General features: G+C 43.0%; 1 protein-coding gene across 4 annotated transcripts in view; it reads left to right on the forward strand.

Moving 5' to 3' along the window:
• Positions 1–10,914, forward strand: part of tspan9a (tetraspanin 9a) — a 288,735-nt gene extending 277,821 nt beyond the window's left edge. For all 4 annotated transcript variants that reach the window (XM_014147922.2, XM_014147923.2, XM_014147921.2 and 1 more), the window contains 2 exons: positions 2,047–2,130; positions 4,425–10,914. In XM_014147922.2, the coding sequence (XP_014003397.1) occupies positions 2,047–2,130; positions 4,425–4,496 (156 nt within the window). In that variant the 3' untranslated portion in view covers positions 4,497–10,914. The remainder of the gene's footprint in view (positions 1–2,046; positions 2,131–4,424) is intronic.
• The last annotated feature ends 3,867 nt before the right edge of the window (positions 10,915–14,781 follow it).

A 14,781-nucleotide genomic window follows, 5' to 3' on the forward strand; every position in this document is an offset into this window, starting at 1 on the left:
ACAGAGTAGCAGCAGCTTGTATGTGAGTGGGTGTGCATTTGTGGTGAGCAGTGGTGGTCGGTGCCTTTTAAGAAAAGGGAGGACAATCATTTTGTTATGAGCACGGCCTTATTTCTATTGCAGCATATTGGATGACTGTCATTCATATTCCATTCACCCAGCTCAATGTAACATGGATAGGTTTAGGCTACTACATGATACTTTAATTTTCCCCATACCCATCATTAGGTTGCTATGAGCTTATGAATGCAAGTTTACAACGTACGCTAGGTGCACAGGTCGAGAGAAATTTGAGAAACCAAGATGACGTACATTGACACGTTCAATACTGACTTGCACACTCTTGCCTGCATCTAGCTGATCTGGAGTGTAATCATTAGTCCAACAGTTGCAACGAGAGTTTCTATTGGACAAATTCAGGTATGTTTATCCCCATTTCGTTCCGTTTGCTTCCGTTTAAGAAACGTTTTTCAACAGAATTGATGGAATGAATACACCCCTGATCACATGCAAATATAATTCACCTTCATAGCAGCCACATACATGCAGCATGCAGCATGATCCTATTGATCATTGTATAATTTAATCTCGCATCTATGCGCTCTCCTCCTCTCACCCTTCGCTTGTGGACTTCAGTGCACAACACATCAGCTGTCTGTGACCGCTACACACAGCCTACATCGCTGTCTCCATATTATAACGTCATAGTCAACATAGCTACTAGAACTAACACGTTAGTGAACCCGCTATAATCATGCAGTACAGTGTACAGTCAGCAAGGAGGTTAGCAGTTACACCGACGGGCCCCGGTGGCAAGAAATTAATACAACCAAAAGCTTACCTTGACTTGGCAGAGTTCCAGTGTTGAATAGCCATAGCCAGCTAGCTAACTAACATAGCATCCTTCTCTGTTTGAGCCGGATGTTTGAGTAGGCTAAACTAGCTAGCTGCATTCACGAGCTAAGTAAGGGAAATTGAAAAAAATATGAAATATACAGTAGCTAACTCTCTCTCTCACTTCTCCTTCATTTTTGAAGAAATTAATTTGTTAAAAAATGTTCAACTATTGTCTTTCTCTCTCTTTGAGTCAACTACTCACCAAATCTTATGCACTGCAGTGCTAGCTAGCTGTACTTTTGCTTTCAGTACTAGATTCATTTTCTGATCCTTTGATTGGGTGGACAACGTCAGTTCAAGCTGCAAGAGCTCTGATAGGTTGGAGGACGTCCTCCGGAAGTTCTGATAATTACTATGCAAATCTATGGAAGGGGGTGAGAACCACGAACCTCCTAGGTTTTGTATTGAAGTCAATGTACCCAGAGCAGGACGGAAGCCAACTGTCCTCCGGCTACACCATGGTGCTACCCTACAGAGTGCTGTTAAGGCTACTGTAGATCTTAATTGCAAAACAGTGTGTTTTAATCAATAATTTGGTGACGTGAATATATTTAGTTTAGTTTTATATAGTTTTACATTTAGTAGAGTCTATGGCTTTAACGATTTTCCGGGCCTTCCTTCCACACCGCCTGATACAGATGTCCTGAATGGCATGGAGCTCGGCCCCAGTGATGTACTGAGCTGTCCGCACCAACCCCTGTAGTGCCATGCGATCGATGGCGGTGCTATTGCCATACCAGGCAGTAATGCAGCCAGTCAATATGCTCTCAATGGTACAGCTGTAGAACGTTTTGAGGATTTGAGGGCCCATGCCAAACTTTTTCAATTTGTAGTGACCTGTGAATGAACCAGTGATTGATAACATCTAACAGTACGCATGAAGCAGAGATGATAGCTACAGAAGGGCCACTTCAGTGATTTTACTGTGTCTCTTTCTCTCCCCAACAACCTTGTGCGTCCGAAATATTAAATGTCTTGCCATATTCAAAATTCAACGATTCAAAGTGCTTTTCAATTGCTGTTTTTGACAGACCGTTATTCATCTCCATCGAGTGTCTCTTACTATTCTTCCATATTTCCTCCATCCCCCTATTCTATCTTTCTTCTAGTGTCCGCTCACACTTCTATTGTTGTCACTCTGTCCCCTAGGGCTGCTATGAGAAGGTGGAGGAGTGGCTCGATGACAACAAGCATCTCATGGGAACCATTGGCATGTGCATCTTGGTAGTGCAGGTAAGCAGCAAGCTCTCTCCATGAAGTGTGTGTGTGTGTGTGTGTGTGTGTGTGTGTGTGTGTGTGTGTGTGTGTGTGTGTGTGTGTGTGTGTGTGTGTGTGTGTGTGTGTGTGTGTGTGTGTGTGTGTGTGTGTGTGTGTGTGTGTTTGTAACTCCACAGCCACACACTCCCTCTCCCTGTGAGAGATAGGCCAGTAATACAGTCCATGCTCAGTGGGCGTAGTAGCACCTACACATTCTTCCATACTGAAATATTGAAGATGGTGTCTGGTGCTACCTGGTCTTGTCTGAGGAAATCAAAGCACCTTGGCTCTGTGCCCAACGCTGGAGCTGGAGCCAGACACCAGGAAGTGATATAAGACCTGATAAAGAGATCTCAGCCTGCTGCATCCCTATGTTCCTCCTGTCTGTCCTTCCTGTCTGACTCTTTGTCTACCATAACGTACCTGTCTAACTATCTTTTTTTCGTGGTGTGTCTCTCTGACTACCCTAAAGCACCTGTCTTCCCAACCTGTCTGCCTCCTTGTCTACCCTTCCTGTCTTGCCTACCTGTCTAACTCCAGCTGCCTCTCTGCTCTGCCCTACCTACTCTGTGTCAGAGGCAGGAGAGCCCAAGCTCTTTAACGTATAGAAGTAGAGTTGTCACCATGATTTTTGACTGTACCACAGGGCTGGTCTGCGCTCTCTCTGCACACACACATTATGAAATCCCAAACACGCCTGTTGCATGGGGTGTTTTTGAGAGAGGGATAGAAAGAGAGCAGGAGAGAAGTAGAGAAAGAGAGAATGAGAGAGAGATAATGAGGATATATAGAAGGCTGAGCCAGCAGCAGCAGGATAATACACTGTACATAGTTTACTTTTCCTTTGACCTTTGGCCTGACCCCACCACCTAACATTCCCTAGCTCATTACCGAGAGAGTAGTAGAAAAGAGACTCATTAAAGGGCAGTCTGCAGAGAGATGGCCTGTGTGGTCCAGCGGTTAGTGTTGGCACACGTGTATGCCAGTGCCGGCGTGTGTTTGTATCCGGCCCACTGCCCTTTGACTCAAACTCCTATCTTTTCTGTATTCACACTAGTGTCCTATCTGTTCAATAACAAAATATGGAACCTAGAACCATAGATAGACTTTGCTTCAGACCTCTACTTTTCTCTGTAGAGTAAGCTGGAGCCAGCTGGGGAGAGTCCGAATGAGTTAATCCAAAGCCTCTGCCCTACAGGTGCATCTCTAATGCAGACATACTGAACAGGGTGTGTGTCTGTGTGTGACAGGGTAGGGGTTGGAGTTTGGAGTTTGATCTGTGATGTGTGCTTGGCATTGCTCAAGAGCCTGGTACAATAACTGTTAGCTTTTTTTCACCACACTGTGTTAGATATTAGGTGAGACTGGCAGGAGGTATCCCTAAGCATATGGACCCAAGTTTGTCTGGAACGAAAGGGAAAGTCAGCAGCAGCTTCCCAGAGGCTAATGCTAATCACAGTAGCAAAATACTTCCTACGGTAGCTAGCTAGCGAACTTCCAGCTACAGTAAGTGTGGTCTGCATGTGTAACTGACCTGGGTTCAAATACTACTTGAAATTATTTAGAATAATTTTGCTGGGCTTGATTGAGCTTTCCTGGCACAATGGAACCAATAGAATAGTCAAAAAACCGTAAACCCCGCCCATATGGCACTCTGGGCAGGCTAACGCTGTTTTTGAAAGATTTCAAATAGTATTTGAACCCAGTTATGTTCTGTAATAAAGAGTTTTACTCACTCCAGTCCTGACTGCTTCAGATAATGGCTTTAGGATCAGCCTCCTGACTTTGATGTGAAAGTAGTCCTACGTATCACAGGCTATTTCTTAATGGAAAACTTCAAAGAATAAACCTTTTTTCGGTGCATCATAATTTACCTCATTGACATAATGTGCTCACTTATCTCACGGTATTTCATCAGTGAGATACAGAGGCATGTTGTTATATTTGATGTTTCAAGACGGCCTGAGAGAGAGAGGAGGTAGCCAATCTCTATCCCTGGTTTGGAAATAGGAAAATGTGGGTTGTTTTCAAACTCTGCTGGGGGATTTTTCTTCAGTGTCATAAACGCAACACAAGCCCAGAAGCACAAGCAGTGAATGTATTTCACCTAGTGTAGCAGAGTACATAACACAAGAGTTTGCTCACATCACTCAGAACTGGCTGCACTGTACCATTCACTGTGTCCTCTGACTTTGATACAATAATGATAAAACATTTTTTATAGAGACTTCAAAGATAAAATTCATTTTTATCCCTCTCCTTCTCTACAGCTCCTGGGAATGGCGTTCTCCATGACACTGTTCCACCAAATCCACAGAACAGGGAAGAAGTATGACGCTTAGCGTGGGACAGACAGCACACAGGGAAAGGAGCCCCATGTACTGCCTGATGGGATAGACTCTGGATGACCCCCCCCCCCATACCTCCTGTATCACAAAGCCTCCTACTCCCCACTCTTCCCAGAAACCCTGTACAGACTGCAGCTGTGTCACCCTTGTCCTCTTCTCTGTCCACTCCACCATTCATTTGCCAAAGATAAATGGGACTGGAAGATGTCTTATGTCGTCTCTCTCCTGTTCAGAAGTAAATATAAATGATTTGGGCGCTTGGACTAATAGTTTTGCAGGAAGCTTTACTAATGCTCACATCCCCCCTGCAAGACGAAGAAAGCGGTGAAAAGAAAAATTAGATTGTAGTCTCCAGGTTTTCATGGATTTTGTCGTGTTGATGGTTCATGTTAACTTCTTCTTTCCCTTGTAAATGATGAAAGGCTCCGACATGGTATGCTAGTTTTCTACTCCCCGGAACCCTTTTTCATTGAAAATGTCAGACAAAATTTTTTCCCCAATACAGTATGATTTTTTTCTTCTAAATGTGTCCTTTATGCTCCTATGAAATGGAGTGCTTGAAATGCTAAGTCAAGACTCTCAAACCCTGTTCCTGGAGAGCTACCATCCTGTAGGTTTTCACTCCAACCCTGTTCCTGGAGAGCTACCGCCCTGTAGGTTGTCACTCCAACCCATGTTCCTGGAGAGATACCATCCTGTAGGTTGTCACTCCAACCATCATCTAGTGCACCTGATTCTAATAATTAGCTGGTTTATAAATTTAATCAGCTTAGTTACAACTGGGGTTGGAACAAAAACCTACAGGAGGGTAACTCTCCGGAAACAGGGTTGGAGAGCCCTTTGCTAAGTGCTATCCGTTATCAGAGGTGTGGAATGGATGAGATGCACAGGAGGCTGCTGAGGGGAGGACGGCTCATAATAATGGATGGAATGGAGTGAATGGAATGGTATCAAACGAATGGAAACTATGTGTTTGATGTTTTCGATGCCATGCTATTTAATCCGTTCCAGACATTACGGCCGCCTGTGATGAGATGTGATGATTTGCTGTGGATCAGGGATGGGCAACTCCAGTCCTAGGGGAGTGAACTGGTGTCACACTTTTCTCCTAGCCCTATAAATAACACACCTGATTAGACTAATTGCATTAATCTAAACTGAAGACTATGGGCGCCTTCCTCTGCCCAGGCGTTGCTGACGCATGCCAGATATTACAATGCCTGGATAGGTATTTTACGTATCAGCTAACCACATCATATGATAAAACAATCTGTCAGTTGATGACACAGTCAATGACGTGGCACGTAATGTCTGAGCAGGTAGCACACGACCCATGATCAGTTGATTATTGGAGTCTGGTGTTAGCAGTGGCTGGGGAAAACATGTGTCACCAACCAGGCCCCCGAGGACTGGAGTTGCCCATCCTTGCTGTGGATGGTCAGGGGTTGGGATGGGTCATAGGTCAAGGTTATAATGCCATGAGCCCTAAGTGGGTGGTGCCCTGGATTCAGAGAGGTTTTTCCTGTGATGGAAACAATTACACTTCAGAGGAATCAAGTTAAGAGTGCAGGGCTCTCCAACCCTGTTCCTGGAGAGCTACCATGTAGGTTTTCGCTCCAACCCTGTTCCTGGAGAGCTACCCTGTAGGTTTTCGCCCAAACCCTGTTCCTGGAGAGCTACCCTGTAGGTTTTCGCTCCAACCCTGTTCCTGGAGAGCTACTCTGTAGGTTTTCGCTCCAACCCTGTTCCTGGAGAGCTACCCTGTAGGTTCTCTCCCCAACCCTGTTCCTGGAGAGCTACCCTGTAGGTTTTTATCTCCAACCCTGTTCCTGGAGAGCTACCCTGTAGGTTTTCGCTCCAACCCTGTTCCTGGAGAGCTACCCTGTAGGTTTTCGCTCCAACCCCAGTTGTAACTGACCTAATTCAGTTTATCAACCAGCTAATTATTAGAATCACTAGATTAAGGTTGGAGCGAAAACCTACAGGATGGAAGCTCTCCAGGAATGCCTGAACTCTTTAGTTTTTATTCCCTCTCTTTCTCCATCGCATCCTTTCGCTCTCTCTCTTACTTTTTTCAGAACGGCAGGGGGGAGCGACAAGCTCTTCACAGTACACATTTTCACTGACATTCCTGCTAGACTAAGTGATGATGTGTCTACACCTGTAGTCTGGATGCTGCTGCTGTAGTTTTCAAAGCGCCTCCCCTGCGTCAGTCAGTCACAGAGTGGGTGGAAGGGAGGGAGTCTGATCAAAAGGCGAGGCTGTGGTTCGGATATGGCAACGCGCCCTGTAGGACAAGTCGTTTTACTAGCGCTACAACGGTGGCCTATGTGCGGTTCAACAGCAGGAGTCCTGTTTAGTACAAGAACAAGGGTAGGTTTCAGGGTACGTAGATAACTACACTCTAAACTGCTTTGGAGGGCTTTACCAACAGGGTCATGTTCATTAGGCACTAAATGGAACAAAATGGACTGAAACAGTTTAGGACTACCTGGACTTACGATAAGAAAGTCATTTTTGTAGCATAAACATTTTCCTTTGCATGCCCTAATGAACATGGCCCCGTTTTCCTTTAACATGTCAACATGCAGAAGTAGAGGGAACTTAAAGAAGCATTCACCTGCAACCTTCTGCTTGTAGTAATCAATTCATTGACTTATCGTTAACATGAAGGAGGGGAGGTTGGCTGAACTGACTGGATGTTTACTGTACTTTGGGGAATTTGGTTAGAAGTTAGATAATCGGGACCAGAAGTGTCTCAGTTCTAAAATCTCATCCTATAGTTGCAGGAAGGTTAGAGGCTAGGATGCTGCTTGGGATAAGAGGTGTAAGAACTCTGACATTGCTGCTACATGCGGAGGTCGTGTGAAGGATAGAGGAGGCGGACAGGAGGTAAAGGACATTTTGCCAAACGCAGCTAACTCGGAGACACTGCGGCCTAGCCTTCACACTCTGTCTGCATTAAGGATCATCTTCAGGACCATCTAAGGTCATTCATTAAATATTAATTTGAACATATTGGGATGTACAATACTCTACATAGTGGTAGATTGCAGCAGATGTGGGTTTTGTGCATGGCTGTGTCACAGGCTCAGATAGTTGTTGTTGACCTTTCTGTCTCTGATTCACTGGATGCCCCCATCATAATCCATGTTTTACAACCACAGGAAAAACATGACAGCTGCTGATGTAAAGCACTGGCATGAGCGCTTCACATCCTCTGCCTGGATGCATCCACAAACATTCGGCACAATTTATCGCTCCAGCAAATGCTGCGAGGTACATGCCAGGGTTGACATTTGTAGAGATGTGACAGTTGTCGTCGGTCACGTAAGAACAGGTTTGTACCTTGTGTACCTACATCCTTGTACCCTCTGCCACTTTGCTTGCTCCCAGAAGTAATACTGCATCTGATAATCATAGAATCATAGACTAAAGAGCACATTCATCTCAACTGATCAGATCTGCGATCATTATTGTATTGTGAAAGTCTGACATTGCGACATTGTGTGAAGTGATTTGGGGTGGAAGGGTTAGATGTTGAATGAAATGCAGGATAGCCACTTCAGCATGAAGATAGATATACATGATAAAAATCCTGATACAAAACTGGCTTTACACAGTCCATATGTCAGACTTCGTTCAAGAATCATTTCAAAATCCCAAACAGTTTTTCCCGTTGTCATTCACGTAACGTGTAACTGTCACTGCCATCTCTGAAATGTCGGTTTTCTACCATTGACATTTTTCTGTTCTTCGGAAAGGATTTCATTCAAGTCTTTGCTTCCCGCATTCTCCCACCGTCAAGTGGTTTTTCAGTGTTTTATCAAACAAATGTTGTTTGTTCATGTTCATAGAGGAGAAGTTTATCACTTTAACACAAGTGTTTTATGATGTTTTGTTGTTGTACATTAGCTGTTTTTGTCTCTTGTTTTTATACGATCTGCTCTTTTACTAGGTTCTACTTGGCTTTGTTGTGTCTGACGTTCACCGTCTGTCATCCGGAGAACATTAGTATTATATCCTTGGGATTATAGACAGATAGTTAGACGGGGGAATTGAAGACAAACAGGAACGGAACGTTATTCCTTTTTAAGGTGCAACCTTAACCACCTTCCTGTCTTAACTTCGCCGCAGGCATTTATTCCAGTCCTGTTTTGAGGGAGGAACATGCAGTCTGAGTAGGAGGATCAATACATACTGCATGTTTGCAGTTTTGTTTCTCTATACGAAGAGCTGGATCCAATCTGCATCGTAAAAGTATTGCAGAAAATCCGAGTTATAGGTCGATTTAAATTTAAAGTCAATATTCCCGCATTCACAGAGACTGCATATGTCGGCTCAATCTGAAATGACCGTAAAAATGTCATCCATTTTGTGTACATTAGGATGTTCTATTCTATTATCTGCGGTATGTCTTTAACCATGCCTGTACCGTTCTTGTAAATGCCTGCCCAACTCTGCCCTATGGAGTGTGTTAAATCTCAGATGACACTGACTGAGCAACATAATTCCTCTTTCTGCATTACTCTTATTCTAGTCCTGGGAGTAAATATTCTAATTTCACAACTGATCAACTGTTCTTGTTGCACATCTGCAATAGGAAGGACCCCATTAACCTAATGCCCATTGGCATCTTCTGATATTGACAGAAGATGATATTAACACCCACGCTCTCTCTGACTGTTTATTTATGGAAGTCATTTTCTCAGCTGTACGGGCGTTAACTAATTTCCTACCCATTAATTCATGTTGTTCATCTTTTATTTGTTTGATAGATTGTTTGCATTTGTACTTTTTAATTCAGGAGCATTGTAAACAAAATGTTAATGTGTTTTTTGGGGTTAGTACTGTATTGCTAGTTTAATTTACAGTATTGCAGCTTGTAGTGAGAAATAGGATGCATTTCATTCGTGGATTTGGAATGAGCATTAAGTATTTTTTCCCTCTCTTCACATGGAAACACTGCCACAGACTGGAGATGGAAAGGGAAGAATGGTTATTGGGGGTTTTGTCTGCTATTGAAGCAGCTCATTTCTACCACCTTTGACATATTTTTATAATCTCTTCACTAATCCCTCACAACTAAAGCTGACTATCTGAGCTGTTCTGAAATGTAAGCTCTTGAATGGTGTGTTTGATGTAGTGTCATGGCAAACCGCAGTATTATCTGCTTTCTGTCAGCCTTGTCCTGTGGATTTTTTTTTTTTGCTACATGTAAAAGAACTCTGAATATCTATATTAGGTGGTGCACTACATTTCATTCTTTAAATCCTAATATTTTTTAAATAAAGGAAAGTGTGTCGCAAAATCCCACTATACCCTGTACGCTCATTTGCCTTTCATGTTTGAAGACTGACGTTATTGTGTTTCTTTCCTGGCACCGTTAAGTATCGTTTTTAAAGTAGGGTTTGATTCGGAATAATTTATACTATTTTGGTATATTGAACGGAGTGAATCAGTGAGTGAGCAGTCAGAAGTTAGGCTACATCAAGGGAAACCATGAACAGCATCTTCCCTTAAAATACATGCTCATTTAAAGATAATGAAACCGAAGGGGCAGCTACTGCAGACAGTGTGACGAACTAATCACAATAGAAACTCAAATGACAGTTGTCAGTTTTTAAGTTTTATTGGTCGTATGTACGGGATACGCTTGGTATACACTGTCCAGTGAAACGCTTACTTGCAGGTTCCTTCTCAACAACGCAACAGTAAGAAATAATAAAAGATGAGAATATGAACATAAAGTAAATTACAGTAGAATAGAATAAACATTTTAGCATAAGTATAATACAGGAAGGCCCAGTTTATAGTCCAACATTTACATGTGTATTGGTGAAGGGGGAATGGGGGGGGAAGTGTATACATTGAGCAGTATAATAATAGTCTGAGCCATACATAGATATATCTCTATATACTGTATCTCACTATATCTATGGCTCTGATTTTCTTCGAGTTGGTTTCTACAGATGTGTCCTATAAAATTGGCAATTTTATCTAGTATTTTTACTGTTTGTGAGCACAAGAGTATTTTTCTACTGAGCTTCACCCCGAGTTAGGCGTAGATTCAATCCATAGCATTGAAGATCCACGCTACAGCGCGATTAAAATGTAAAGGCAATGCTCCCACGTCACAGTAAACGCAGTATATGTCGGCTCAATAGGAAATTACCTTAAAATGTTCATCTCGGAAGAGCACGGATCATTAGCGCTACAGATTGAATCTAGGCCTTTAATCTGTTCTCCTTCTCTCCTTCCTGTTTGGTAGTGAGTAGAGTTTACTGTGCCATTCCATTCTGGCTTTCTTTAATCTCACTGTTCCTTCTATGCAAAAGAATACCTATTTTAGCCTTTGTACAGACCATTTTGTATTAGTAATATGTACTGAAATAAAGTCATTAGTGGTGAATGGGGATATTCTGTTTGATTTTCCAACATACTTTATTTGATTTCTTCAAAATAAAATTTAATTAAAAAAAACATACACAGTACCAGTCAGAAGTTTGGACACACTTACTCAGCTTTGCATTCTCTCAACCAGCTTCATGAGTTAGTCACCTGGAATGCTTTTCCAACAGTCTCGAAGGAGTTCCCACATATGCTGAGCACTTGTTGGCTGCTTTTCCTTCACTCTGCGGTCCAACTCATTCCAAACCATCTCAGTTGGGTTGAGGTCGGGTGATTGTGGAGGCCAGGTCATCTGATGCAGCACTCCATCACTCTCCTTCTTGGTCAAATAGTCCTTACACAGCCTGGAGGTTTGTTTTGGGTTATTTTCCTGTTGAAAAACAAATGATCATCCCACTAAGCGCAAACCAGATGGGATGGCGTATCACTGCAGAATGCTGTGGTAGCCATGCTGGTTAACTGTGCCTTGAATTCTAAATAAATCACAGACAGTGTCACCAGCAAAGAACCCTCACACCATCACACCTCCTCCATGCTTCACTGTGAGAACTACACATTTGGCGATCATCCGTTCACCCACTCTGCGTCTCACAAAGACACGGCGGTTGGAACCAAAAATCTAAGATTTGGACTCATCAGACCAAAGGTCAGATTTCCACAGATCTAATGTCAATTGCTCGTGTTTCTTGGCCAAAGCAAGTCTCTTCTTATTATGAGGTGTCCTTTAGTAGTGGTTTCTTTGCAGCAATTTGACCATGAAGGCCTGATTCACGCAGTCTCCTCTGAACAGTTCATGTTGAGATGTGTCTGTTACTTGAACTCGGTAAGGATCAATCTGAGGTGCAGTTAATTGCCGATTTCTGAGGCTGGTAACTCTAATGAACTTATCCTCTGCAGCAGAGGAAACTCTGGGTCTTCCTTTCCGGTGGCGGTCCTCATGAGAGCCAGTTTAGTTTCATCATAGCGCTTGATGGTTTTTGTGACTGCACTTGAAGAAACTTTCAAAGTTCTGACCTTCATGTCTCTTTGCTTATATGAGCTGTTCTTTCCATAATATGGACTTGGTCTTTTACCAAATAGTGCTATTTTCTGTATACCAACCCTATCTTGTCACAACACAACTGATTGGCTCAAACGCATTAAGAAGAAAATACATTTCACAAATTAACAAGGCACACCTGTTAAGTGAAATGCATTCCAGGTGACTGAATACAATTAATTGCAAAGTCCCTCTTTGCCATGCAAATGAACTGAATCCCCAAAAACATTTCCACTGCATTTCAGCCCTGCCACAAAAGGACCAGCTGACATCATGTCAGTGATTCTCTCGTTAACACAGGTGTGAGTGTTGACGAGGACAAGGCTGGAGATAACTCTGTCATGCTGATTGACTTCGAATAACAGACTGGAAGCTTCAAAAGGAGGGTGGTGCTTGGAATCATTGTTCTTCCTCTGACAATCATGGTTACCTGCAAGAAAACACGTGCCGTCATCATTGCTTTGCACAAGAAAGGGCTTCACAGACAAGGATATTGCTGCCAGTAAGATTGCACCTAAATCAACCATTTATCGGATCATCAAGAACTTCAAGGAGAGCGGTTCAATTGTTGTGAAGAAGGCTTCAGGGCGCCCAAGAAAGTCCAGCAAGCGCCAGGACCATCTCCTAAAGTTAATTCAGCTGCGGGATCGGGGCACCACCAGTAGAGAGCTTGCTCAGGAATGGCAGCAGGCAGGTGTGAGTGCATCTGCACGCACAGTGAGGCGAAGACTTTTGGAGGATTGCCTGGTGTCAAGAAGGGCAGCAAAGAAGCCACTTCTCTCCAGGAAAAACATCAGGGACAGACTGATATTCTGTAAAAGGTACAGGGATTGAACTGCTGAGGACTTGGGGTAAAGTCATTGCCTCTGATGAATCCCCTTTCTGACTGTTTGGGGCATCCGGAAAAAAACTTGTCCGGAGAAGACAAGGTGAGCGCTACCATCAGTCCTGTGTCATGCCAACAGTAAAGCATCCTGAGACCATTCATGTGTGGGGTTGCTTCTGAGCCAAGGGAGTGGGCTCACTCATAATTTTGCCTAAGAACACAGCCATGAATAAAGAATGGTACCAACACATCCTCCGAGAGCAACTTCTCCCAACCATCCAGGAACAGTTTGGTGACGAACAATGCCTTTTCCAGCATGATGGAGCACCTTGCCATAAGGCAAAAGTGATAACTAAGTGGCTCGGGGAACAAAACATCTATATTTTGGGTCCATGGCCAGGAAACGCCCCAGACCTTAGTCCCATTGAGAACTTGTGGTCACTCCTCAAGAGGCGGGTAGACAAACAAAAACCCCAAAATTCTGACAAACTCCAAGCATTGATTATGCAAGAATGGGCTGTCATCAGTCAGGGTGTGGCCCAGAAGTTAATTGACAGCATGGCAGGGCGGATTGCAGAGGTCTTGGAAAAAGAAGGGTCAACACTGCAAATATTGACTCTTTGCATCAACTTCATGTAATTGTCAATAAAAGCCTTTGACACTTATGAAATGCTTGTAATTATACTTCAGTATTCCATAGTAACATCTGATAAAAATATCTAAAGACACTGAAGCAGCAAACCTTGAAAATGTATATTTGTGTCATTCTCAAAACCTTTGGCCATAACTGTACATTAGTGTCTAGTTTGAGAAACAGACAAGTCCTCAACTGGCAGCTTCATTAAAGAGTACCCGCAAAACACCAGTCTCAATATCAACAGTGAAGAGGCAACTCTGGGATGTTGGCCTTCTAGGCAGAGTTCTTCTGTCCAGTGTCTGTGTTCGTTTGCCCATCTTAATCTTTTATTTTTATTGGCCAATCTGAGATACAGTTGAAGTCGGAAGTTTACATACACCTTAGCCAAATACATTTAACTCAGTTTTTCACTATTCCTGACATTTAATCCTAGTGAAAATTCCCTGTCTTAGGCCAGTTAGGATCACCTCTTTATTTTAAGAATGTGAAATGTCAGAATAATAGTAGAGAGAATGATTTATTTCAGCTTTTATTTCTTTCATCACATCACACACTAGGGGTCAAGGGGACCACAACATCCCAACAGCAGGTGTTAACTTAAGTCTACAGGGAGAGAGCAGGACATGAGGATGCTTTTTTTAGGTCAAATTTACATTTCCACATTCTTGAAGGCCACTTTCATTGGGTAGGCCCATACTAAGAAATCAGAAAATGTGATAGCCTACAGAGAATGCTCTGGTGTTGTAAAACTTTGGCCAGGATTCCATCAGAGGCCCTTTGTCGTCAAGCGCATTGCAATACCAACAATGTGCCTTTTAAAGGCAATTTCCCTGACATTCACAGAGATCGCATTTACGGTAAAACGCTGAAGACTAAAAAAGCAATTGCTTCAGATTCCGGCCCCACTGTCAATACACAATGTCCATCCCCTAGGCCCTAGACAACCTATATATATACCCACATATGAATATTGATCACAGGGACTTGATTTGACTAGATGTTTCTCTTGTTGTAGGCTACTCTTATAAGGCTACACTGTAGTCCTTTACTGCAGCCTGGTCTCATAGACTAGACGTAACATAGTAACAGTAAATCCCGAACACTCAAATGAGTTTATGTTACGTTTGGTATGGTTACTTACTTCTTTAGTCTAAGACATTTTGGGGGGGTGCTAAGCTGACATATGGAATTGTTTTAAGATGGTCATGCTATGGATAATTTAGCTATTTGATATATATCTCTCTCTATATATATATATAAAAAAGACCTGGTTGTTTATTGAGTGACAGGCAGCCTCAGTGACAGACAGGCTGACAATACATTAAAGCTCCTGGGCCAATGGGCCATTCAGCAGCACTGAGGCCAC

This window comes from Salmo salar, chromosome ssa16 (genome assembly GCF_905237065.1).
Source record: "Salmo salar chromosome ssa16, Ssal_v3.1, whole genome shotgun sequence".
NCBI lineage: Eukaryota > Metazoa > Chordata > Actinopteri > Salmoniformes > Salmonidae > Salmo > Salmo salar.